A 25,152-nucleotide genomic window follows, 5' to 3' on the forward strand; every position below is an offset into this window, starting at 1 on the left:
AATTAGTTTTACAGTTTTTGCAGTTTTGCGGTCTTTAGACTTCATAATTGGCCATAGTTGCAGCGTACAAAAGTTTCTCCTCATTTGGGCACACATTTCGGTGAAAGTTCCAAAGCCATAGCCCATATGCCTGATTTGTTATGAATTTTCAAAGTTTGAAACTTTAGACCGTCGCTGTAGCGCCACCATCAGGACTATAGGCGCCAAATTCACATCAACTTAGTTTGGCATGGGACTGGACCTTTGTGCAAAGTTTGGTTTATATTCATGCATGGGAAGTCTGACTTCCTGGGGAGAAGAAGAAGAAGAAGAAGAAGAATAATAATACAGGCAAATACAAGCAGTGGCCCTGCCGCTTCGCTGGCCCGGCCACTAATAATACAGGCAAATACAAGCAGTGGCCCTGCCGCTTCGCTGGCCCGGCCACTAATTATAGCTGCTGCGCAGCAATGGGTCGTGGCCGGGCAAGTCTCAAGTCTTTTAGCTATAGTCCAAATCGCGTCTCAAGTCTTTAGTCACAAGTCCAAGTCAAGTCTCTTATGGATGAGTTTTCTGTCATCTGCTGCATGCAATCCAATCTGCTTAGATTAGAACACTGCCATTCATGACTGGGCTGGGGCAGAAGGCAGCAGGTTAAGTACACGGCAGTTGAACACATCACCCACCCAGTCCTACTCAGCCAGGAAGGATGACATCATTGATGACATCATCACTGATGACATCATTGCTCAAGTGACATCACATCATTAGGTAATTAGGGCAATTACGATGCTCTTTAGGCTATACATTCAAAATACTGTCAAAAATTAAGTTTTTGACATACAATTCTTAGACTTTGCACACTTCAACTACTCTGACAGCAAAATATTGTCAATTTTTTTCATGGAGATTCAAGCTTTATTTAGCAAGAATTTGCATTAACTGTTCAAAGTACCATTTACAGTAAAACATTTTGATGCACTGTGGGCTCAATTTTTGATCTATCAAAAATCTGTTTGATATTTTTGTGGAGGACAGTCCACCGATGCAGATGCTGGAGTTTGGTGTCGTTTGAAGAAAAAATGTGGGAGGAGTAGGGTTTAATTAGTTTTACAGTTTTTGCAGTTTTGCGGTCTTTAGACTTCATAATTGGCCATAGGTTGCAGCGTACAAAAGTTTCTCCTCATTTGGGCACACATTTCGGTGGAAGTGGCAAAGCCGTAGCCCATATGCCTGATTTGTTATGAATTTTCAAAGTTTGAAACTTTAGACGGTCGCTGTAGCGCCACCATCAGGACTATAGGCGCCAAATTCACGTCAACTTAGTTTGGCATGGGACTGGACCTTTGTGCAAAGTTTGGTTTATATTCATGCATGGGAAGTCTGACTTCCTGGGAGAAGAAGAATAATACAGGCAAATACAAGCAGTGGCCCTGCCGCTTCGCTGGCCCGGCCACTAATTATAGCTGCTGCGCAGCAATGGGTCGTGGCCGGGCAAGTCTCAAGTCTTTTAGCTATAGTCCAAGTCACGTCTCAAGTCTTTAGTCACAAGTCCAAGTCAAGTCTCAAGTCTCTTATGGATGAGCTTTCTATCATCTGCTGCATGCAATCCAGTCTGCTTAGAACACTGCCGTTCATGACAGGGCTTGGGCAGAAGGCAGAGCTGATGTTATGGAGAGGAAGGCTGAGTGATTTATAGATGACATCATCAGTGATGTCACAAAACTGCTGACATCACTGATGACATCATCAGTGATCAGTGGATATTCAAGCTTTATTTAGCAAGAATTTGCATTAAAGTACCATTTACAGTCAAACATTTTGATGCACTGTGGGCTCAATTTTTGATCTATCAAATATCTGTTTGATAGTTTTGTGGAGGACAGTCTAACGATGCAGATGCTGGAGTTTGGTGTCGTTTGAAGAAAAAATGTGGGAGGAGTAGGGTTTAATTAGTTTTGCAGTTTTTGCAGTTTTGCGGTCTTTAGACTTCATAATTGGCCATAGGTTGCAGCGTACAAAAGTTTCTCCTCATTTGGGCACACATTTCGGTGAAAGTGGCAAAGCCATAGCCCATATGCCTGATTTGTTATGAATTTTCAAAGTTTGAAACTTTAGACGGTCGCTGTAGCGCCACCATCAGGACTATAGGCGCCAAATTCACGTCAACTTAGTTTGGCATGGGACTGGACCTTTGTGCAAAGTTTGGTTTATATTCATGCATGGGAAGTCTGACTTCCTGGGGAGAAGAAGAAGAAGAATAATAATAATTATAGCTGCTGCGCAGCAATGGGTCGTGGCCGGGCAAGTCTCAAGTCTTTTAGCTATAGTCCAAGTCACGTCTCAAGTCTTTAGTCACAAGTCCAAGTCAAGTCTCAAGTCTCTTATGGATGAGCTTTCTATCATCTGCTGCATGCAATCCAGTCTGCTTAGAACACTGCAGTTCATGACAGGGCTGGGGCAGAAGGCAGAGCTGATGTTATGGAGAGGAAGGCTGAGCGATTTATAGATGACATCATCAGTGATGTCACAAAACTGATGACATCACTGATGACATCATCAGTGATCAGTGGAGATTCAAGCTTTATTTAGCAAGAATTTGCATTAAAGTACCATTTACAGTAAAACATTTTGATGCACTGTGGGCTCAATTTTTGATCTATCAAAAATCTGTTTGAGACTTTTGTGGAGGACAGTCTACCGATGCAGATGCTGGAGTTTGGTGTCGTTTGAAGAAAAAATGTGGGAGGAGTAGGGTTTAATTAGTTTTACAGTTTTTGCAGTTTTGCGGTCTTTAGACTTCATAATTGGCCATAGGTTGCAGCGTACAAAAGTTTCTCCTCATTTAGGCACACATTTCGGTGAAAGTGCCAAAGCCATAGCCCATATGCCTGATTTGTTATGAATTTTCAAAGTTTGAAACTTTAGACGGTCGCTGTAGCGCCACCATCAGGACTAATGGCGCCAAAGTCACGTCAACTTAGTTTGGCATGGGACTGGACCTTTGTGCAAAGTTTGGTTTATATTCATGCATGGGAAGTCTGACTTCCTGGGGAGAAGAAGAAGAAGAATAATAATAATAATACAGGCAAATACAAGCAGTGGCCCTGCCGCTTCGCTGGCCCGGCCACTAATTAGCTATAGTCCAAGTCACGTCTCATGTCTTTAGTCACAAGTCCAAGTCAAGTCTCAAGTCTCTTATGGATGAGCTTTCTATCATCTGCTGCATGCAATCCAGTCTGCTTAGAACACTGCAGTTCATGACAGGGCTGGGGCAGAAGGCAGAGCTGATGTTATGGAGAGGAAGGCTGAGCGATTTATAGATGACATCATCAGTGATGTCACAAAACTGATGACATCACTGATGACATCATGAGTGATCAGTGGAGATTCAAGCTTTATTTAGCAAGAATTTGCATTAAAGTACCATTTACAGTAAAACATTTTGATGCACTGTGGGCTCAATTTTTGATCTATCAAAAATCTGTTTGATACTTTTGTGGAGGACAGTCCACCGATGCAGATGCTGGAGTTTGGTGTCGTTTGAAGAAAAAATGTGGGAGGAGTAGGGTTTAATTAGTTTTACAGTTTTTGCAGTTTTGCGGTCTTTATACTTCATAATTGGCCATAGGTTGCAGCGTACAAAAGTTTCTCCTCATTTGGGCACACATTTCGGTGAAAGTGGCAAAGCCGTAGCCCATATGCCTGATTTGTTATGAATTTTCAAAGTTTGAAATTTTAGACGGTCGCTGTAGCGCCACCATCAGGACTATAGGCGCCAAATTCACGTCAACTTAGTTTGGCATGGGACTGGACCTTTGTGCAAAGTTTGGTTTATATTCATGCATGGGAAGTCTGACTTCCTGGGAGAAGAAAAATAATAATAATAATACAGGCAAATACAAGCAGTGGCCCTGCCGCTTCGCTGGCCCGGCCACTAATAATACAGGCAAATACAAGCAGTGGCCCTGCCGCTTCGCTGGCCCGGCCACTAATAATACAGGCAAATACAAGCAGTGGCCCTGCCGCTTCGCTGGCCCGGCCACTAATAATAATACAGGCAAATACAAGCAGTGGCCAAGTCTCAAGTCTTTAGTCACAAGTCCAAGTCAAGTCTCAAGTCTCTTATGGATGAGCTTTCTATCATCTGCTGCATGCAATCCAGTCTGCATAGAACACTGCAGTTCATGACAGGGCTGGGGCAGAAGGCAGAGCTGATGTTATGGAGAGGAAGGCTGAGCGATTTATAGATGACATCATTAGTGATGTCACAAAACTGATGACATCACTGATGACATCAGTGATCAGTGGAGATTCAAGCTTTATTTAGCAAGAATTTGCATTAGCTGTTTAAAGTACCATTTACAGTAAAACATTTTGATGCACTGTGGGCTCAATTTTTGATCTATCAAAAATCTGTTTGATACTTTTGTGGAGGACAGTCTACCGATGCAGATGTTGGAGTTTGGTGTTGTTTGAAGAAAAAATGTGGGAGGAGTAGGGTTTAATTAGTTTTACAGTTTTTGCAGTTTTGCGGTCTTTAGACTTCATAATTGGCCATAGGTTGCAGGGTACAAAAGTTTCTCCTCATTTGGGCACACATTTCGGTGAAAGTGCCAAAGCCGTAGTCCATATGCCTGATTTGTTATGAATTTTCAAAGTTTGAAACTTTAGACGGTCGCTGTAGCGCCACCTTCAGGACTATAGGCGCCAGATTCACGTCAACTTAGTTTGGCATGGGACTGGACCTTTGTGCAAAGTTTGGTTTATATTCATGCATGGGAAGTCTGACTTCCTGGGGAGAAGAAGAAGAATAATTATAGCTGCTGCGCAGCAATGGGTCGTGGCCGGGCAAGTCTCAAGTCTTCTAGCTATAGTCCAAGTCACGTCTCAAGTCTTTAGTCACAAGTCCAAGTCAAGTCTCAAGTCTCTTATGGATGAGCTTTCTATCATATGCTGCATGCAATCCAGTCTGCTTAGAACACTGCAGTTCATGACAGGGCTGGGGCAGAAGGCAGAGCTGATGTTATGGAGAGGAAGGCTGAGCGATTTATATATGACATCATCAGTGATGTCACAAAACTGATGACATCACTGATGACATCATCAGTGATCAGTGGAGATTCAAGCTTTATTTAAAAATAATTTGCATTAAAGTACCATTTACAGTAAAACATTTTGATGCACTGTGGGCTCAATTTTTGATCTATCAAAAATCTGTTTGATACTTTTGTGGAGGACAGTCTACCGATGCAGATGCTGGAGATTGGTGTCGTTTGAAGAAAAAATGTGGGAGGAGTAGGGTTTAATTAGTTTTACAGTTTTTGCAGTTTTGCGGTCTTTAGACTTCATAATTGGCCATAGGTTGCAGCGTACAAAAGTTTCTCCTCATTTGGGCACACATTTTGGTGAAAGTGGCAAAGCCATAGCCCATATGCCTGATTTGTTATGAATTTTCAAAGTTTGAAACTTTAGACGGTCGCTGTAGCGCCACCATCAGGACTATAGGCGCCAAATTCACGTCAACTTAGTTTGGCATGGGACTGGACCTTTGTGCAAAGTTTGGTTTATATTCATGCATGGGAAGTCTGACTTCCTGGGAGAAGAAGAATAATAATAACAAGCTTTATTTAGCAAGAATTTGCATTAAAGTACCATTTACAGTCAAACATTTTGATGCACTGTGGGCTCAATTTTTGATCTATCAAATATCTGTTTGATAGTTTTGTGGAGGACAGTCTAACGATGCAGATGCTGGAGTTTGGTGTCGTTTGAAGAAAAAATGTGGGAGGAGTAGGGTTTAATTAGTTTTACAGTTTTTGCAGTTTTGCAGTCTTTAGACTTCATAATTGGCCATAGGTTGCAGCGTACAAAAGTTTCTCCTCATTTGGGCACACATTTCGGTGAAAGTGCCAAAGCCATAGCCCATATGCCTGATTTGTTATGAATTTTCAAAGTTTGAAACTTTAGACGGTCGCTGTAGCGCCACCATCAGGACTAATGGTGCCAAAGTCACGTCAACTCAGTTTGGCATGGGACTGGACCTTTGTGCAAAGTTTGGTTTATATTCATGCATGGGAAGTCTGACTTCCTGGGAGAAGAAGAATAATAATAATAATACAGGCAAATACAAGCAGTGGCCCTGCCGCTTCGCTGGCCCGGCCACTAATAATACAGGCAAATACAAGCAGTCAAGTCTCAAGTCTCTTATGGATGAGCTTTCTATCATCTGCTGCATGCAATCCAGTCTGCTTAGAACACTGCCGTTCATGACAGGGCTTGGGCAGAAGGCAGAGCTGATGTTATGGAGAGGAAGGCTGAGTGATTTATAGATGACATCATCAGTGATGTCACAAAACTGCTGACATCACTGATGACATCATCAGTGATCAGTGGATATTCAAGCTTTATTTAGCAAGAATTTGCATTAAAGTACCATTTACAGTCAAACATTTTGATGCACTGTGGGCTCAATTTTTGATCTATCAAATATCTGTTTGATAGTTTTGTGGAGGACAGTCTAACGATGCAGATGCTGGAGTTTGGTGTCGTTTGAAGAAAAAATGTGGGAGGAGTAGGGTTTAATTAGTTTTGCAGTTTTTGCAGTTTTGCGGTCTTTAGACTTCATAATTGGCCATAGGTTGCAGCGTACAAAAGTTTCTCCTCATTTGGGCACACATTTCGGTGAAAGTGGCAAAGCCATAGCCCATATGCCTGATTTGTTATGAATTTTCAAAGTTTGAAACTTTAGACGGTCGCTGTAGCGCCACCATCAGGACTATAGGCGCCAAATTCACGTCAACTTAGTTTGGCATGGGACTGGACCTTTGTGCAAAGTTTGGTTTATATTCATGCATGGGAAGTCTGACTTCCTGGGGAGAAGAAGAAGAAGAATAATAATAATTATAGCTGCTGCGCAGCAATGGGTCGTGGCCGGGCAAGTCTCAAGTCTTTTAGCTATAGGCCAAGTCACGTCTCAAGTCTTTAGTCACAAGTCCAAGTCAAGTCTCAAGTCTCTTATGGATGAGCTTTCTATCATCTGCTGCATGCAATCCAGTCTGCTTAGAACACTGCAGTTCATGACAGGGCTGGGGCAGAAGGCAGAGCTGATGTTATGGAGAGGAAGGCTGAGCGATTTATAGATGACATCATCAGTGATGTCACAAAACTGATGACATCACTGATGACATCATCAGTGATCAGTGGAGATTCAAGCTTTATTTAGCAAGAATTTGCATTAGCTGTTTAAAGTACCATTTACATTTTGATGCACTGTGGACTCAATTTTTGATCCATCAAATATCTGTTTGATAGTTTTGTGGAGGACAGTCTAACGATGCAGATGCTGGAGTTTGGTGTCGCTTGAAGAAAAAATGTGGGAGGAGTAGGGTTTAATTAGTTTTACAGTTTTTGCAGTTTTGCGGTCTTTAGACTTCATAATTGGCCATAGGTTGCAGCGTACAAAAGTTTATCCTCATTTAGGCACACATTTCGGTGAAAGTGCCAAAGCCATAGCCCATATGCCTGATTTGTTATGAATTTTCAAAGTTTGAAACTTTAGACGGTCGCTGTAGCGCCACCATCAGGACTAATGGCGCCAAAGTCACGTCAACTTAGTTTGGCATGGGACTGGACCTTTGTGCAAAGTTTGGTTTATATTCATGCATGGGAAGTCTGACTTCCTGGGGAGAAGAAGAAGAAGAAGAGTGATTTATAGATGACATCATCAGTGATGTCACAAAACTGCTGACATCACTGATGACATCATCAGTGATCAGTGGATATTCAAGCTTTATTTAGCAAGAATTTGCATTAAAGTACCATTTACAGTCAAACATTTTGATGCACTGTGGGCTCAATTTTTGATCTATCAAATATCTGTTTGATAGTTTTGTGGAGGACAGTCTAACGATGCAGATGCTGGAGTTTGGTGTCGTTTGAAGAAAAAATGTGGGAGGAGTAGGGTTTAATTAGTTTTACAGTTTTTGCAGTTTTGCGGTCTTTAGACTTCATAATTGGCCATAGGTTGCAGCGTACAAAAGTTTCTCCTCATTTGGGCACACATTTCGGTGAAAGTGGCAAAGCCATAGCCCATATGCCTGATTTGTTATGAATTTTCAAAGTTTGAAACTTTAGACGGTCGCTGTAGCGCCACCATCAGGACTATAGGCGCCAAATTCACGTCAACTTAGTTTGGCATGGGACTGGACCTTTGTGCAAAGTTTGGTTTATATTCATGCATGGGAAGTCTGACTTCCTGGGGAGAAGAAGAAGAAGAAGAAGAAGAATAATAATACAGGCAAATACAAGCAGTGGCCCTGCCGCTTCGCTGGCCCGGCCACTAATTATAGCTGCTGCGCAGCAATGGGTCGTGGCCGGGCAAGTCTCAAGTCTTTTAGTCGCATCTCAAGTCTTTAGTCACAAGTCCAAGTCAAGTCTCAAGTCTCTTATGGATGAGCTTTCTATCATCTGCTGCATGCAATCCAGTCTGCTTAGATTAGAACACTGCCGTTCATCACTGATGACATCATTGATGACATCATCACTGATGACATCATTGATGACATCATCACTGATGATGTCATTGCTCAAGTGACATCACATCATTAGATAATTAGGGCAATTATGATGCTCTTTAGGCTATACATTCAAAATACTGTCAAAAATTCAGTTTTTGACATACAATTCTTAGATTTTGCCCACTTCAACTACTCTGACAACAAAATCTTGTCAATTTTTTTCGTGGAGATTCTAGCTTTATTTAGCAAGAATTTGCAGTAGCTGTTTAAAGTACCATTTACAGTAAAACATTTTGATGCACTGTGGGGTCAATTTTTGATCTATCAAAAATCTGTTTGATACTTTTGTGGAGGACAGTCTACCAATGCAGATGCTGGAGTTTGGTGTCGTTTGAAGAAAAAATGTGGGAGGAGTAGGGTTTAATTAGTTTTACAGTTTTTGCAGTTTTGCGGTCTTTAGACTTCATAATTGGCCATAGGTTGCAGCGTACAAAAGTTTCTCCTCATTTGGGCACACATTTCGGTGAAAGTGCCAAAGCCATAGCCCATATGCCTGATTTGATATTAATTTTCGAAGTTTGAAACTTTAGACGGTCGCTGTAGCGCCACCATCAGGACTATAGCCGCCAAATTCACATCAACTTAGTTTGGCATGGGACTGGACCTTTGTGCAAAGTTTGGTGTATATTCATGCATGGGAAGGCTGACTTCCTGGGAGAAGAAGAAGAAGAATAATAATACAGGCAAATACAAGCAGTGGCCCTGCCGCTTCGCTGGCCCGGCCACTAATTATAGCTGCTGCGCAGCAATGGGTCGTGGCCGGGCAAGTCTCAAGTCTTTTAGCTATAGTCCAAGTCACGTCTCAAGTCTTTAGTCACAAGTCCAAGTCAAGTCTCAAGTCTCTTATGGATGAGCTTTCTATCATCTGCTGCATGCAATCCAGTCTGCTTAGAACACTGCAGTTCATGACAGGGCTGGGGCAGAAGGCAGAGCTGATGTTATGGAGAGGAAGGCTGAGCGATTTATAGATGACATCATCAGTGATGTCACAAAACTGATGACATCACTGATGACATCATCAGTGATCAGTGGAGATTCAGGCTTTATTTAGCAAGAATTTGCATTAGCTGTTTAAAGTACCATTTACAGTAAAACATTTTGATGCACTGTGGGCTCAATTTTTGATCTATCAAAAATCTGTTTGATAGTTTTGTGGAGGACAGTCTACCGATGCAGATGCTGGAGTGTGGTGTCGTTTGAAGAAAAAATGTGGGAGGAGTAGCGTTTAATTAGTTTTACAGTTTTTGCAGTTTTGCGGTCTTTAGACTTCATAATTGGCCATAGGTTGCAGCGTACAAAAGTTTCTCCTCATTTGGGCACACATTTCGGTGAAAGTGCCAAAGCCGTAGCCCATATGCCTGATTTGTTATGAATTTTCAAAGTTTGAAAATTTAGACGGTCGCTGTAGCGCCACCATCAGGGCTATTGCCGCCAAATTCACGTCAACTTAGTTTGGCATGGGACTGGACCTTTGTGCAAAGTTTGGTTTATATTCATGCATGGGAAGTCTGACTTCCTGGGAGAAGAAGAAAAATAATAATAATACAGGCAAATACAAGCAGTGGCCCTGCCGCTTCGCTGGCCCGGCCACTAATAATACAGGCAAATACAAGCAGTGGCCCTGCCGCTTCGCTGGCCCGGCCACTAATAAAGAGATGGAAGAGCTGGAGTCGGGACAGGTAGGGGTGGCCCCTATAATTCACTGGTACCACCGTGGCTTTTGCCTACACCAGAAATAGATTTCACTGTTTTAGAAACGATAAGAAAACATGAGAATACAGATTATAGTAAAGTAGTGGGGGGAAGGCTAAAAAACAACTGGGAACATTATCTCCAAATTTATACAGATGGGGCCCAAGATCCCAAAACTGGAAAATCTGGATTTGCATTTTACATTCCAGATTTGGAAATTGTGAAATCTAGACCAGTGGTTCTCAAATGGGGGTCCGTGGCACTTTGCCAGGGGGTCCGCGAAAAGTTTTCAGGTAAAACCCCCCCCCCCCCCCCTTTTTTTTTTTTTTTTTTTTTTTTTACTTATTCCTTCTCAAACTACTTCCTACATGGTGCTAGTCTATCAAAATATCTTGGCTGTAATTGATTTTGTTGCATAGTGGTTTTCTGTACTGTTGACAAATTGTGATATTGTAAGTCGCTTTGGACAAAACAAAAGCGTCTGCTAAATGACGTAATGTAATAAAAAAAATAAAAAAGAATGTGTGTGTGCAAAATCTTCATAGTTCAACGAAAATAGCTTATGCTTTAAATCTAAAATGGCTCATGGATTACATTCTAATAACAAACCTATCAAATTAAAAGTCAAGCACGTTACCGTGGAAACAATTAAGCTTAGCCCAAAATCACAAATCAGAATGAGGGGGTCCCCGGTATATTTTCTATCTTGTAAGGGGTCCTTGGCTGAAAAACATTTGAGAACCTCTGATCTAGACGACTGTCTGAGGGGGTTTCAGTGTATACAACAGAACTAATTGCTATAATATGGGCATTGCAGTGGGTGGAGGAGGTGAGGCCGAGCCAGGATTCGGCCTCAGTTCTGATGACTTTGAGGGGAGGAAGCCTGGGAGCCCGCTCAGATCTTGTAGTGGAGCTGTTGGTTCTGTTGTATAGGATTGAGCATGCTGGAGGTTCAGTGGGGTTTCTGTGGGTGCCAGCCCATGTGGGAGTGGAAGGGAATGAGGTAGCTGACATGGCAGCTAAAAAGTCCCTGAAGAAAGCTGTCGATCTGAGAGTGCCCATTGGGACGTATGAGTGTAGCTCCATTATCAAAAGAAGAATAACAGCTGTGTGGCAGAAAGAGTGGGAAAATGAAAAGAAGGGGCGGCACTACTTTGATATACAAAATAGTGTAAGAAAAGAGCATTGTTATTTAGGGAGTGAGAGAAGACACACAGTTGTGATGACTAGATTGAGACTGGGGCACTGTGGACTGGCATGGGACTTGGCAAAGATGGGAAAACATGAAGATGGATTGCGTGCGACATGCAAAAATCAACAAACTGTGAAACACGTACTCATGGAATGTAACTGTTACACACAAGAAAGAGAAAGGCTGTATGCTGCTGTATTAAGCCCAATTTCTGCTTCGTCTCCACCACCTGAGGCCGACCAACACAGCACTCCAACAGAAGCTGGGCCTGTGGAGGGTGGGGGGGCAATGTTACATAAACTGTATTTTTACGTTATCACAAGTTCTTGATGACTCACAAGAACAGAATGGAACCAAAGACTGTATTTTTCTTTTTATTGAAAAATGATAGAAGATACTGGGGGAAATGTCAAAAATCTCACACTGGATCGCAGTTAGAATTGATAAAGTCAAAGTTTATTGTTTTGAAGAAATCAAATCTATGAACTAAAATATATTCTATAAGGTGCTGCCTCACTGGAGCTGCATATGATTCAAGTCTGTTCTTTTCTAACACCTGTAGCTCTTACTGTTATACAGCAGTTTTTATCAGCACATTAAAGTACACAGGTGAAGTCACTCTAACCTGTACCTCTTACTGTTATACAGCAGTTTTTATCAGCACATTAAAGTACACAGGTGAAGTATCTCTAACCTGTAACTCTTACTATTATACAGCAGTTTTAAATGGGACATTAAAGTACACAGGTGAAGTCACTCTAACCTGTAACTCTTACTGTTATACAGCAGTTTTTATCAGCACATTAAAGTACACAGGTGAAGTCACTCTAACCTGTACCTCTTACTGTTATACATCAGTTTTTATCAGCACATTAAAGTACACAGGTGACGTATCTCTAACCTGTAACTCTTACTATTATACAGCAGTTTTTATCAGCACATTAAAGTACACAGGTGAAGTCACTCTAAGCTGTAACTCTTACTGTTATACAGCAGTTTTAAATGGGACATTAAAGTACACAGGTGAAGTCACTCTAACCTGTAACTCTTACTGTTATACAGCAGTTTTTATCAGCACATTAAAGTACACAGGTGAAGTCACTCTAACCTGTACCTCTGTTATACAGCAGTTTTTATCAGCACATTCAAGTACACAGGTGAAGTCTCTCTAACCTGTAACTCTTACTGTTATACAGCAGTTTTTATCAGCACATTAAAGTACACAGGTGAAGTATCTCTAACCTGTACCTCTTACTGTTATACAGCGGTTTTTATCAGCACATTCAAGTACACAGGTGAAGTCACTCTAACCTGTACCTCTTACTGTTATACAGCAGTTTTTATCAGCACATTCAAGTACACAGGTGAAGTCACTCTAACCTGTACCTCTTACTGTTATACAGCAGTTTTTATCATCACATTAAAGTACACAGGTGAAGTAACTCTAACCTGTAACTCTTACTGTTATACAGCAGTTTTAAATGGGACATTAAAGTACACAGGTGAAGTCACTCTAACCTGTAACTCTTACTGTTATACAGCAGTTTTAAATGGGACATTAAAGTACACAGGTGAAGTCACTCTAACCTGTAACTCTTACTGTTATACAGCAGTTTTAAATGGGACATTAAAGTACACAGGTGAAGTCACTCTAACCTGTAACTCTTACTGTTATACAGCAGTTTTAAATGGGACATTAAAGTACACAGGTGAAGTCACTCTAACCTGTACCTCTTACTGTTATACAGCAGTTTTTATCAGCACATTCAAGTACACAGGTGAAGTCACTCTAACCTGTACCTCTTACTGTTATACAGCAGTTTTAAATGGGACATTAAAGTACACAGGTGAAGTCACTCTAAGCTGTACCTCTTACTGTTATACAGCAGTTTTAAATGGGACATTAAAGTACACAGGTGAAGTCACTCTAACCTGTAACTCTTACTGTTATACAGCAGTTTTTATCAGCACATTAAAGTACACAGGTGAAGTATCTCTAACCTGTACCTCTTACTGTTATACATCAGTTTTAAATGGGACATTAAAGTACACAGGTGAAGTCACTCTAACCTGTAACTCTTACTATTATACAGCGGTTTTTATCAGCACATTAAAGTACACAGGTGAAGTCACTCTAACCTGTAACTCTTACTGTTATACAGCAGTTTTAAATGGGACATTAAAGTACACAGGTGAAGTCACTCTAACCTGTAACTCTTACTATTATACAGCGGTTTTTATCAGCACATTAAAGTACACAGGTGAAGTCACTCTAACCTGTACCTCTTACTGTTATACAGCAGTTTTAAATGGGACATTAAAGTACACAGGTGAAGTCACTCTAACCTGTAACTCTTACTGTTATACAGCGGTTTTTATCAGCACATTAAAGTACACAGGTGAAGTCACTCTAACCTGTAACTCTTACTATTATACAGCGGTTTTTATCAGCACATTAAAGTACACAGGTGAAGTCACTCTAACCTGTAACTCTTACTGTTATACAGCAGTTTTTATCAGCACATTAAAGTACACAGGTGAAGTCACTCTAACCTGTACCTCTTACTGTTATACAGCAGTTTTTATCATCACATTAAAGTACACAGGTGAAGTCACTCTAACCTGTACCTCTTACTGTTATACTGCAGTTTTTATCAGCACATTAAAGTACACAGGTGAAGTCACTCTAACCTGTAACTCTTACTGTTATACAGCAGTTTTTATCAGCACATTAAAGTACACAGGTGAAGTCACTCTAACCTGTAACTCTTACTGTTATACAGCAGTTTTAAATGGGACATTAAAGTACACAGGTGAAGTCACTCTAACCTGTAACTCTTACTGTTATACAGCAGTTTTAAATGGGACATTAAAGTACACAGGTGAAGTCACTCTAACCTGTAACTCTTACTATTATACAGCGGTTTTTATCAGCACATTAAAGTACACAGGTGAAGTCACTCTAACCTGTAACTCTTACTATTATACAGCGGTTTTTATCAGCACATTAAAGTACACAGGTGAAGTCACTCTAACCTGTAACTCTTACTATTATACAGCGGTTTTTATCAGCACATTAAAGTACACAGGTGAAGTCACTCTAACCTGTAACTCTTACTGTTATACAGCAGTTTTAAATGGGACATTAAAGTACACAGGTGAAGTCACTCTAACCTGTAACTCTTACTGTTATACAGCAGTTTTAAATGGGACATTAAAGTACACAGGTGAAGTCACTCTAACCTGTAACTCTTACTGTTATACAGCAGTTTTTAGGAGCACATTAAAGTACACAGGTGAAGTCACTCTAACAACATGGCAAGAGCATATCTTCTTCCTTTTTGCTTCCTACTTCACAGTACATATATGGGTGTAGTATACATTTCCTTCAATAAAAAAAAAGTTTAACAAAAAGGTTTGTCTATATATATATACATACATGTGTATATATATATATACATACATGTATATATATATATGTCTACATTTTAGTGTAATATACATATGAAGTGTACACCTTCGTGCTTCACATGACATGCACACATCCAGCTGGGTCTGCCTACCAGCTCACATGACATGCACACATCCAGCTGGGTCTGCCTACCAGCTCTGCGAGGAAATGTGAGGATTTTGTGAGGATGTGAGGATCTTGAAAAACTGCTGCGTTTGGCTTTTCTGGCTCTGATTCTCTGGAAGAAAGCCTCGCGCTCTCCGTCATTGGCAAAGTGAAATGGCCGAGCCGTCTCCTGGTTCTCTGCAGACTCCTTCAGCGTCACCCTCACAGGTTGGGTCTCCTCTTTCTTCAGCGTCACCCTCACAGGTTGGGTCTCCTCTTTCTTCAGCGTCACCCTCAGAGGTTGTGTCTCTCCTTTCTTCAGCGTCACCCTCAGAGGTTGTGTCTCTCCTTTCTTCAGCGTCACCCTCACAGGTTGTGTCTCTCCTTTCTTCAGCGTCACCCTCAGAGGTCGTGTCTCCTCTCTCGGAATCCACTCAGCCGCTGTGAATCTCTCCGCGTCTGCTGTCATCTGATTGGCTCTGTCCTGAGCTGAACTCAAGGGATTGTCCATCAGAGGAGCAGCCATCTTCTTGATGACTTTACTGTTGAGCTCAGGATGGAGGCTGATGTTCATCAGCTTGCTGCTGGCATATTTGTTCTTGACAGACTGGAGGGAAACACAAGGTGTTATTAGCTCATGCTAAAAACAACACGTCATCTTATAAGTTAAGTTAAGTTAAGTTATCCTTTATTTATCCCCTTGGGGAAATTCATAATAATAATAATAATAATAATTGTATTGAGACATTATTAGCTCATGCTAAAAACAACACGTCATCTTATTGAGACTGTTGCACTGTTGGAAACCAACTCACCAGGAACTTTGTTTTTCCCTCGTTCACAGTCACCACATTTTTTGCAATGAGCTGCATGACTGGCTTGAGGTGGGCCTCGTCATAGTTGGAGAAGTGCTGCTGTAGAGGAGTCTGCAACACAACAAGAGAGGAGAGATCAGTCCTGTCATTTACCTTCTGAACTCATAACTCAACCTTTGAATCCATCTGTAGGCCTATATAGACTTCTCACCCATGAAAGGCCATCAAGGAGCAGCTGGGAGAGGCAGAGGGAAGCTGCAGCGACCTCAGAGGGATGGTACTGCACCATGTTGTAGTCCATCAGAGTTAACTCCAGGAGGTACTCTGCCACCCTCTCTGTCTCTAAAAAGGACTAGACATACAGAAGACAGTCACTTTAATTGCCTTGATGACATCAACTACATGAAGACAGGAGACGAAATATATATTTATGGTGGTTGGCATATATATATATATGTACTCACGCTTGCAACCTTTGAAGCCCGCCTAAGAAAGTCCAGTGGCAGAGGGCGTCCCAGGTCAAAATTGAGTTTCCTCAAAATCCCCTGCTCCATCTTGAGAATCTGGGCCGTTGTGAATCTATTGCCCGTGCTGCTGGCAAATTCTGCGAGCTCCGGACTCCAGTTCTCCTCGTACTTTGAGGCGAGCCACAAGGCCGTCACCCCGACAAGCTGCAGCTCGCTACGAGGCACCTCCTGGACCTGCAGCACATAATAAGAAGAGCGTTAGCTAGCTGCTACTGCTAGTTCACAGAAGATGAAAAAAAGAAAACATTTTAAAACAAGTTTGTACCTGTAGAAAACGATCAAAAATGGCGATTGAGAGATACAACGTCTCCTGAACGAGTGGGGAGCGGGAGTGGACACGGACCATCCAATCAACTGTACGAGCTCGCATGTGTGGAGTGATTTTGTAGCCCTTCATGTACTCTGCTCGCACAGCCTGCTGAGCCTGTGGAGAGTGAGACAGAACCACTTGTCATAGAAAATACACACTCGAGCATGGCAGCTCAAAATAGACTAATCAGGGTGGTATTAGATTATATATATTTTTTTTAAATAATTTTAGTTACCGTAAATTCCGGACTATAAGCCGCGGCTTTTTTCCCGTTTTTTGGCCCCTGCGGCTTATATAACGGTGCGTCTTATCTATGGATTTTTTCAGAAAAAAAAAAAAAAAAAAAAAAAAAAATCTCTTTTTTAGCACTCTTTCTAACTATAAATCCACTTCTGTTTTAATTTCCTCTCTTGCCCTCTTTTCACCACACCGCGGACACTGTGTGCACTGTAAAAATAAACAACGGTGGTGTTGTGTTATGTTGTTTTGTTGAAATGTTGTAATACGGTAAATGGGAGCTTCCTCAAACAGCCATCTCTTCCCGACAATCCCCTCTGTGCGTGACCACTTACATATGGTAATTACGGTAAGCAAACGGCCACTCGGGCAACAACTCCCTCCCCCGACTACCAGGAGAAAATCACAAACTTCGGCGAATTCACACAAAGGAAGATCAAGGAATATTCACAACAAGACGAGCAGTAGAAGCAACACTCTCACTTACCATGGGGAAGGTACGCAGAAATTCACACGAGGCAGCTTTCAAGTTGAAAGCAGTCAATCTCGCATTAAAAGAGAGCAGCCGCCGATCAAACAGAGCAGCCGCGCGTAACCTGGGCAAAAGGGACTGTCCGTCCGGGGGAGAACTACTGAACAACTCCCTCCCGACTATCAGGAGAAAATCACAAACTTCGGCGAATTCACACAAAGGAAGATCACGGAATATTATAGGAGTGTGAAAACATCCACAATTACCAACGGGTTCCAAAACGCTGGACTGCTGCGGGATGAAGAGGATGACGCCACGGGGACTGCCCCCTAGTCCGATACCTCACGAGTCCGATACCTCACGAGTCCGACACCTCATGGTTTTGGGTTAGGGTCTGGGGGAGGTTAGGTTTAGGCGTGGGGGTGGGAGAGGTTAGGTTTTGGGTTAGGGTCTGGGGGATGTTAGGTTTAGGCGTGGGGGTGGGAGAGGTTAGGTTTTGGGTTAGGGTCTGGGGGAAGTTAGCCTCTTTTTTCGGACTCGTGAGGTGTCGGACTCGTGAGGTATCGGACTCGTGCCATGGCACCTGAAGGAGAGAGGAGAGTGGTTGACGAAGCCACCCTGAACCTGTTCGTTTCCGACACTGAAGATGAGGACTTTGGTGGTTTCAGTACGCAGGAAGAAGAGGAAGACGAGGATTAGTGACTTGACTTCTCTGGTTACAGGTTTGCTGCACATATACGGTAGCCTATTGTTGTGTGATTTTGTCTGGGGATTAGTGACCTGACTTTTGTTTTGTTTTGTTGAAATGTTAATAAATGGGAGCTTCCCCAAACAGCGATCTCTTTCCCGACATTCCTCTCTGTGCACGAACCCTTTCATATGGTAATTAAACATCAAAACACCCGCGGCTTATAGTCCGGTGCGGCTTATAGAAGAAAAAAATAGTCAATTTTGGTCCCGCGGCTTATAGACCGGTGCGTCTTATAGTCCGGAATTTACGGTAATTATTATATTAATCAAGCAATCAATCAATCAAAAGCAGAGTATTACCTCAATGAGGTGCAAATAGGCATAGATGTCTTTGACATACTCCGAGCAGAGCTCTGGAAAGTCGGCATCGCACTCGTCAATGTCCTCAATGGGGCGCGTCTCTGAGAAAGCCTGGCACATCATTTCCTCCTCCTCTGTCATGGACACATCTGTCACAGCGGGGAGCGGGTCTTCTTTGACTGGTCCAGTCTTCTGAAGGAACAAAGTTCACTCAGAGTCAGGCATACTGTTTGTTTTTTTATATATTATTATTTCTGATTTCTCCCCTATTTTCTCCCCAATTGTACTTGGCCAATTCCCCCTGCTGCCCCGGTTGCTGCCCCACACCCTCTGCCGATCTGGGGAGAGCCATAGACACACACATGCTTCCTCCGAGACGAGGGGAAGCAGTTAGCAGCCGCTTCTTTTCACCTGACAGCGGGGAGCTTCACTGGCAGGACATGGCACGTGGGAGGATCACGCTATTCCCACCAGTTCCCCTCCGCCCTGAACAGGCGCCCCCGATCGACCAGAGGAGGTGCTGCTCGTGCAGCGACCAGCAAGTCAGGCATATAGACCCTTCTCACAATCATGGAAGTTGGAAACCCTCATTAGTGTTTTGCTTGCACCTGTGTTTACCCTGGCTTCTCGACACAAAATGGCCCCCGTGAGAAGGGTCTATTGTCAGCTAGTTCAACACAAAGCATGTTGCTTCATAGCTTTACCTTTGCCTTAACTGCTCTGCGTGGGCAGTTGGTCAGCTCTCCAAGGACAGCTTTGCTGTGACCAGCTGCTGTAGCTTTCCCCCTATGTACAGGATCCGCACCCCTAGACTGTTAGGAAGAACAATTCAAAACAAAGCAATCAAAAACACTGTAAGGAGGATCTGGCAGCTGTTCTCCACACATACCATGTTATGGTATATGACACACACACACACACACACACACACACACACACACACACACTACTGTATATAGAGACACTGCAGAGCACGTCATCAGTTTGAAAGCCACGCCCACCATTGGGGAAACCTGGATGGCTTGTCAAAGGTAAAAGCTGCCGTGGAAATATGAACAGATATGGACAGTAGTCTGACTGTTTGTCTGTGTTGTCTGTTTTCAAGCAGACAAATGTGTCAAAGAATGATTTCAGCACACTGCCTCCCACAGAGAGGAGAAGGTACATTGACAAAACAAACTGTCCAATTTCATTATTGTTACTCCAATAAAGCTGGATATAAATGATCCCACACAGTGGCCTGACGTGAAATACTTTGACATTTTCACCAGCAAGATAATATCCTGATATTAATTTGACTTCATATTTAAACATCTGAAATGCAATATGCTTTTCAGACTAGTGTGACTGAGTGATTGTATGGATTGATGCTAAATTAACTCTGATATGTTAGATAACAATTCAGTGAGATTTCACGTGACTTTTGCACCTTGTAGCCTACTGGCAGTCAATACAGAGCAAAATATCCTGAAACTCATCACACATGAACACAACTCATCTGTTTTATAGAGGAACTGGCTCAGTCCTCTCTCCTTGCAGCCTAGATCCACATGTTTCTTCTCAATGGCTTTCCTGTTTTGCTCAGGAGTGTAAAAAAAAAACTTTAATTGGTGATTTTTTACATTTGTTGTCTGCGCAGCCCACCACACAACTGCTTTTAGCCATGTTTAATTCAAGGAAAATGACGCTGGTGTGTATGGAGGTGAATGGAGAGCTTTCCCCAGTGATGGACGTGGCCTATTTCCTGCAGGGGACTGCCTCCATCTTGCTCTGCTGGTGGTGACCACCCTGCACTGTGGTTCTCTACCTGCTTTCAGTACCTCTGTGTGTGTGTGTGTGTGTGTGTGTGTGTGTGTGTGTGATCTCTACCTGGCTTTTGAGAGCTTTTTTCTTAGCAGGTTGGTCAGCAAAGGACTCATCACTGCGTCTCTTCATGGCCTGCCTAGGGGGCCCAGAGGAGCTGACGGAGGAGCACACAGCTTGTCTCTGATGAGGAAAAACAACAGCAATGACAAACAAGTCCACTCCATTACTACTTTTCTTCTGCCCACCAAATACAACCTTGCCCTCTGGTACCCATCACAACACGATTCACACTGTCTACTGCACAATAATCAACAACCGGAATCAGTTGCTCACATTATGAACAGCTGCCCCGCTTTCAAGGGACTGTATACGGCACGCCACGACCGTATCGTGGATTTGACGTGGATAAAATGTGTATGCGATGACTCCAACTTGCTGGACTGGCAAAAAAAGCTGCAAAACAGTTGGCCAAGTACTGCTCTGTGTCTGCCATCATTGGCAGTCATTTCATTTGGAAAAGACGCTGTCACTTATACCCATAGTCTTAGTCTAATGTTTCTTTTTTGATCTGCCTATGTCTATAGCCTACAGATAACATTGTGAGCATGATCTTGTATTGTATTGCATTGACTCTTGCTACTATTGGGTTTTGATACGATTAATGTCTCTAATCGAAAATCCAATAAAGAAATTAAAATGTGTGTGTGTGTGTGTGTGTGTGTGTGTGATCTCTACCTGGCTTTTGAGAGCTTTTTTCTTAGCAGGTTGGTCAGCAAAGGACTCATCACTGCGTCTCTTCATGGCCTGCCTAGGGGGCCCAGAGGAGCTGACGGAGGGGACCACAGCCCGTCTCTGATGAGGAAAAACAACAGCAATGACAAACAAGTCCACTCCATTACTACTTTTTACATTTCACCTAGTCTTCCTCACAATAAAGCCTTTCCACTTACATGCATAGTAGCCTATGAGGCCATACAAAGTTAATTTGGCCTAAATAAATGAAAATCACTCAAAATAAAGTACATGGCCTTAAAGTGTATTACTATAAGATGGCTGAAACCAGATCCCCCCACATACAATATATGGATTCAAAAAGTGTGGGATATTTACCAGATGGAGCAAATCACTTACACACTAAGGCTTCAGAAACCAATTTTTGTTAAAAGATGGGGGCCTGTCATGACTCTAATAATGCAATGACTACCCAATGCTGTACGCCCCCCTAGTCTAATTTCCATTCTCTTACACATTTCTGATAGATATCACATACATACATACATACAATCACTAGTTCCCCCGAAGTAAATTTCTCTCTTCTCTCTCTCTTGCTCTCCCTATCTATGAAGCGCTGCTGGACATATGTATATGATGGAGTGGAGGTTTATTATTTTTTATTTGTTTGTTTTCAGTTTTGATGGTCATTATTATTGTCATTACAAAGCTATGAGTGTATATACATTGATAATGTGTACAATAAGCACACTGCTGGAAAAGGAAAAGGAAAAAGTAAACAACTGTAATCGAAGGAATACAATGATGTACAATGTTGATGTAAACCAAATAAAAATTAAGTTAAAAAAAAAAGAAAAAAAACCCAATGAAAGTAGCTACAATACTATTAATTGTATTTGTATTCTTTGATTTGGAGGAAACGATCTCTATTTAGATAGAGAGATAACAAAAATGTCCTAGTCATTCTTCTAGTGTGTTAACTTGTTGTAAATAAAATGGTGAAGTTGAATTCATCATTTTGCTGGGGACCCCCTGGAACTCCCTCCAGGACCCGTGGCGGTCCCCGAACCCCAGTTTGTCAAATTGGAACTGGGGTCCGCTTAACCGTGGTTATCAAACAACCACGGTTGTATTTTACATTATCTACATCATGCTATGCTAACCTGTAAGAAAGAGTTTAGCTAACCTCTGCTAACGTTTCAATTTAAAGATGTAAAATATCGCTGAGTCAGCAGCCTACTCACGGTCAGTTTGAAGGTTGGTGGTGGGGTGAAGACGGTCTCTTCCTCCAGGTTCACCGAGACCTTCGGCTGGAAGAACCTCCTGAACTCTGGAAGTGATAAAAGCAGGGAGTTAGCAGATGCTAGCTGAGCAGAAGCTACATTACACCTTAACGTTAACGTTAGCGCCAATGGCCGCGGACCCGCCCGGGCCAGGCGGGCTGCAAAGATGGCCTTGTTCACTGTAATCAAACCTAGCTGATGTGCACCATATCCTTCATCAAACCCACTTAACTGAACATTTTGAATTGTGGGTACATTCAGTTATGTGTATTTTAATGTGTTTGAGTTGATTAACCGCTACTTACTGCGGCGACCGGCCGGGCAGTCCACTCCAGTCTCCATCTCTCCACACTTCGGTCGAAGTTATTATTTAGTTCGCTAACACCGGGTGAACACGGACCTATAATCAAACTTACTTCGCCGCGGTTAAAGGAAAAAAACTAAGTATTTACACTTAGCAGTTTGTCTCGCTTGCAGAATTGTGTTAGCAGTCAGTCACGCAAGTTGCCGAACGTAGCCTGGTCATCTAACGTTAACTCTCCTCACTGCTCTGACGTCAACTTGTGCCAAGCATACCCGGTGCCACATAGGTGCCAACCAGGTGCCTACTGGCTGTGCCGCCTGTCGTTTGAATCTGCGTTAGCCAATTAGGAAGCAGCATGTTCAATTGCGCTTTATAATCAGCCAACCAAAAAGCAGCAGGGGGTTGTAGCCAAATATCGCTTTGATTACGATAACCTGGCGGCACCAGGCTGTACGTTTATTTACGCCCACTTTCGGTTTAGGCATATACTCACCAAGAGATTTTATCCGCCATTCTTTTTTCCATCTACATTTCGTAAAATGCTTATAAAATAGTTTTGCTTGGGCAAACGATTCAGCTAGGCTATATTTGGAATCAAGAGAGACCATAGAACATTTCACTAGGGAAAAAAACTGATAAAAAAAAAATCTACCGTGCACATGGTGAAGCATGAAGTGACGTCGACTTTGGCTCTCTATATTCGTTCTTGGATGTACAGCTGCTCACTATCCATCCATATTCCAATTGAAACTGTCCATCGTTCCAGGCTAGCAGAGAGGGTTTTAATAGGCCAGAATAAGATGTGAATTATCTTCATATTTATTTAGTCTTTGGCTAGATAGACGGAGTCCTTATCCATGATGGAGGTAATAATTATAACGGTTATGAGTCTTGCATGGCTGGAATCAGAACAGCTCAGACAGCTTGAAGTCCCATGATAAAAATGACTTTATTAAACAATAAAATGTTTTATTGACAAAAAATACTGATGTCATGAATGTAGGCTATTATCAGCTCTATATCTGCTCCATTACATCATAATGTGTTGATTAACTCATTGAGTGCCAGCCACTTTTGGAGAACGGATGCTCCCAGTGCCAGAGTTTCAGAGCGTTTTCAGTGATTTCTCGAGGCCCACAGAATATTGTGTGATATTACTATGTAAACACTGAACACGCACAAAGAACGATGAGACTCTATTCTATCATCTGCAAAAAAAAGTTTATTGATCCCATTTTCCGTTCTTTAGTTATGAGCCGGAGAAGATAGGCTGTTTTGAGCAAAAAGACACTTTTCAAATTAGAAGCTGAGTTATTCCGCCTTTTGTGAAATGCAGCATTTCAAGCACATTCACTGAGTCATCTGGTGGGCATCGGATATTCTGGCTTGCGTTTGTCAATCCTGTCCTGCTGCCTGGGTCTGTCTGGGTGTTGCGCGCTGCTCTGCGTGACCCCCCCCCCCCCCGCCCCGCCCCGCCCCGCCCCGCCTCGCCTCGCCTCGCCTCAACTGCACACTCCTCCTCCTGTCTGTGGTGGCTCTCTGCTGAGTTTGCTGTGCGCACAGTGAAGGGACATCGACATCCTGCTTTTTTACAGCGTTCCGCGTGTGTTTGTCACCGGCAACGATGCTTCCAGTTGAGAATAATAACAACTCCACGGTGTGGATGTGCGGATGTGCTGTCCGGCTCAATTGTGGGAGCAGATTGGCTGCTGCAGGCACAGCTGCAGTAACGTGCTTCAGCATATCGATGCATACGGATGCGATGCGATTTCCGTTTCCATAACGACTTCTTCTTTGTTTTTTCCTTGCCTTTCTGTTATGTGGAGAGCACTGTCGCCACCTAAGGGTTCTGTAAAATAGGTTAGACACATCCAATAGCTATAATATTTGTACATCAGAGGCAGAAGGCTTTGATCGACGCCCCACCGTCAAAAAACGCAATTGACGAACATGTCCGTCCTTGGCACTCTACGTTACTATTTGAAATGACGAACATGTCCGTCCTTGGCACTCAATGAGTTAACTCATTGAGTGCCAGCCACTTTTGGAGAACGGATGCTCCCAGTGCCAGAGTTTCAGAGCGTTTTCAGTGATTTCTCGAGGCCCACAGAATATTGTGTGATATTACTATGTAAACACTGAACACGCACAAAGAACGATGAGACTCTATTCTATCATCTGCAAAAAAAAGTTTATTGATCCCATTTTCCGTTCTTTAGTTATGAGCCGGAGAAGATAGCTTGATTCATCCAAAAATAGCAATTTTTTTCTAGAAGCTGAGATAATTGGCCTTTTGTGAAATTAAACATTTCAAGCACATCACTGACTCTGAAGCTAATCTTTTCTAATGTAGTCACACCTCAAAAATAATTTCCTTCAATAAAACAGTGAAGGCCAGGGAATTCTGTTTGGCAGAATAATATTTTTTAGCTACAACCAGCAGCGCTGGCCCCTGCGTGCGCTGCTGGTTGCTGCTTCTTGCTGGTCTTGATTTGCTGCTGGTGGGCATCGGATATTCTGGCTTGCGTTTGTCAATCCTGTCCTGCTGCCTGGGTCTGTCTGGGTGTTGCGCGCTGCTCTGCGTGCCCCCCCCCCCCCCCCCCCCCCCGCCCGCCCCG

General features: G+C 42.6%; 1 protein-coding gene across 1 annotated transcript; it reads right to left on the bottom strand.

Moving 5' to 3' along the window:
• Positions 1-14,781: 14,781 nt before the first annotated feature.
• LOC310770662 (uncharacterized protein) lies at positions 14,782-22,572 on the bottom strand (the record flags this gene model as incomplete). Its single annotated transcript, XM_083663404.1, has 10 exons — positions 14,782-15,605; positions 15,814-15,924; positions 16,025-16,165; positions 16,278-16,514; positions 16,606-16,764; positions 18,410-18,601; positions 20,279-20,395; positions 20,951-21,067; positions 22,192-22,277; positions 22,536-22,572. The coding sequence occupies 10 exons, from the start codon at positions 22,570-22,572 to the stop codon at positions 14,931-14,933; spliced, it is 1,872 nt and encodes a 623-aa protein (XP_083519530.1). The 3' UTR covers positions 14,782-14,930.
• Positions 22,573-25,152: the final 2,580 nt, after the last annotated feature.

This window comes from Poromitra crassiceps (genome assembly GCF_964638095.1).
Source record: "Poromitra crassiceps genome assembly, contig: HAP1_SCAFFOLD_148, whole genome shotgun sequence".
NCBI classification, from domain to species: Eukaryota; Metazoa; Chordata; class Actinopteri; order Beryciformes; family Melamphaidae; genus Poromitra; species Poromitra crassiceps.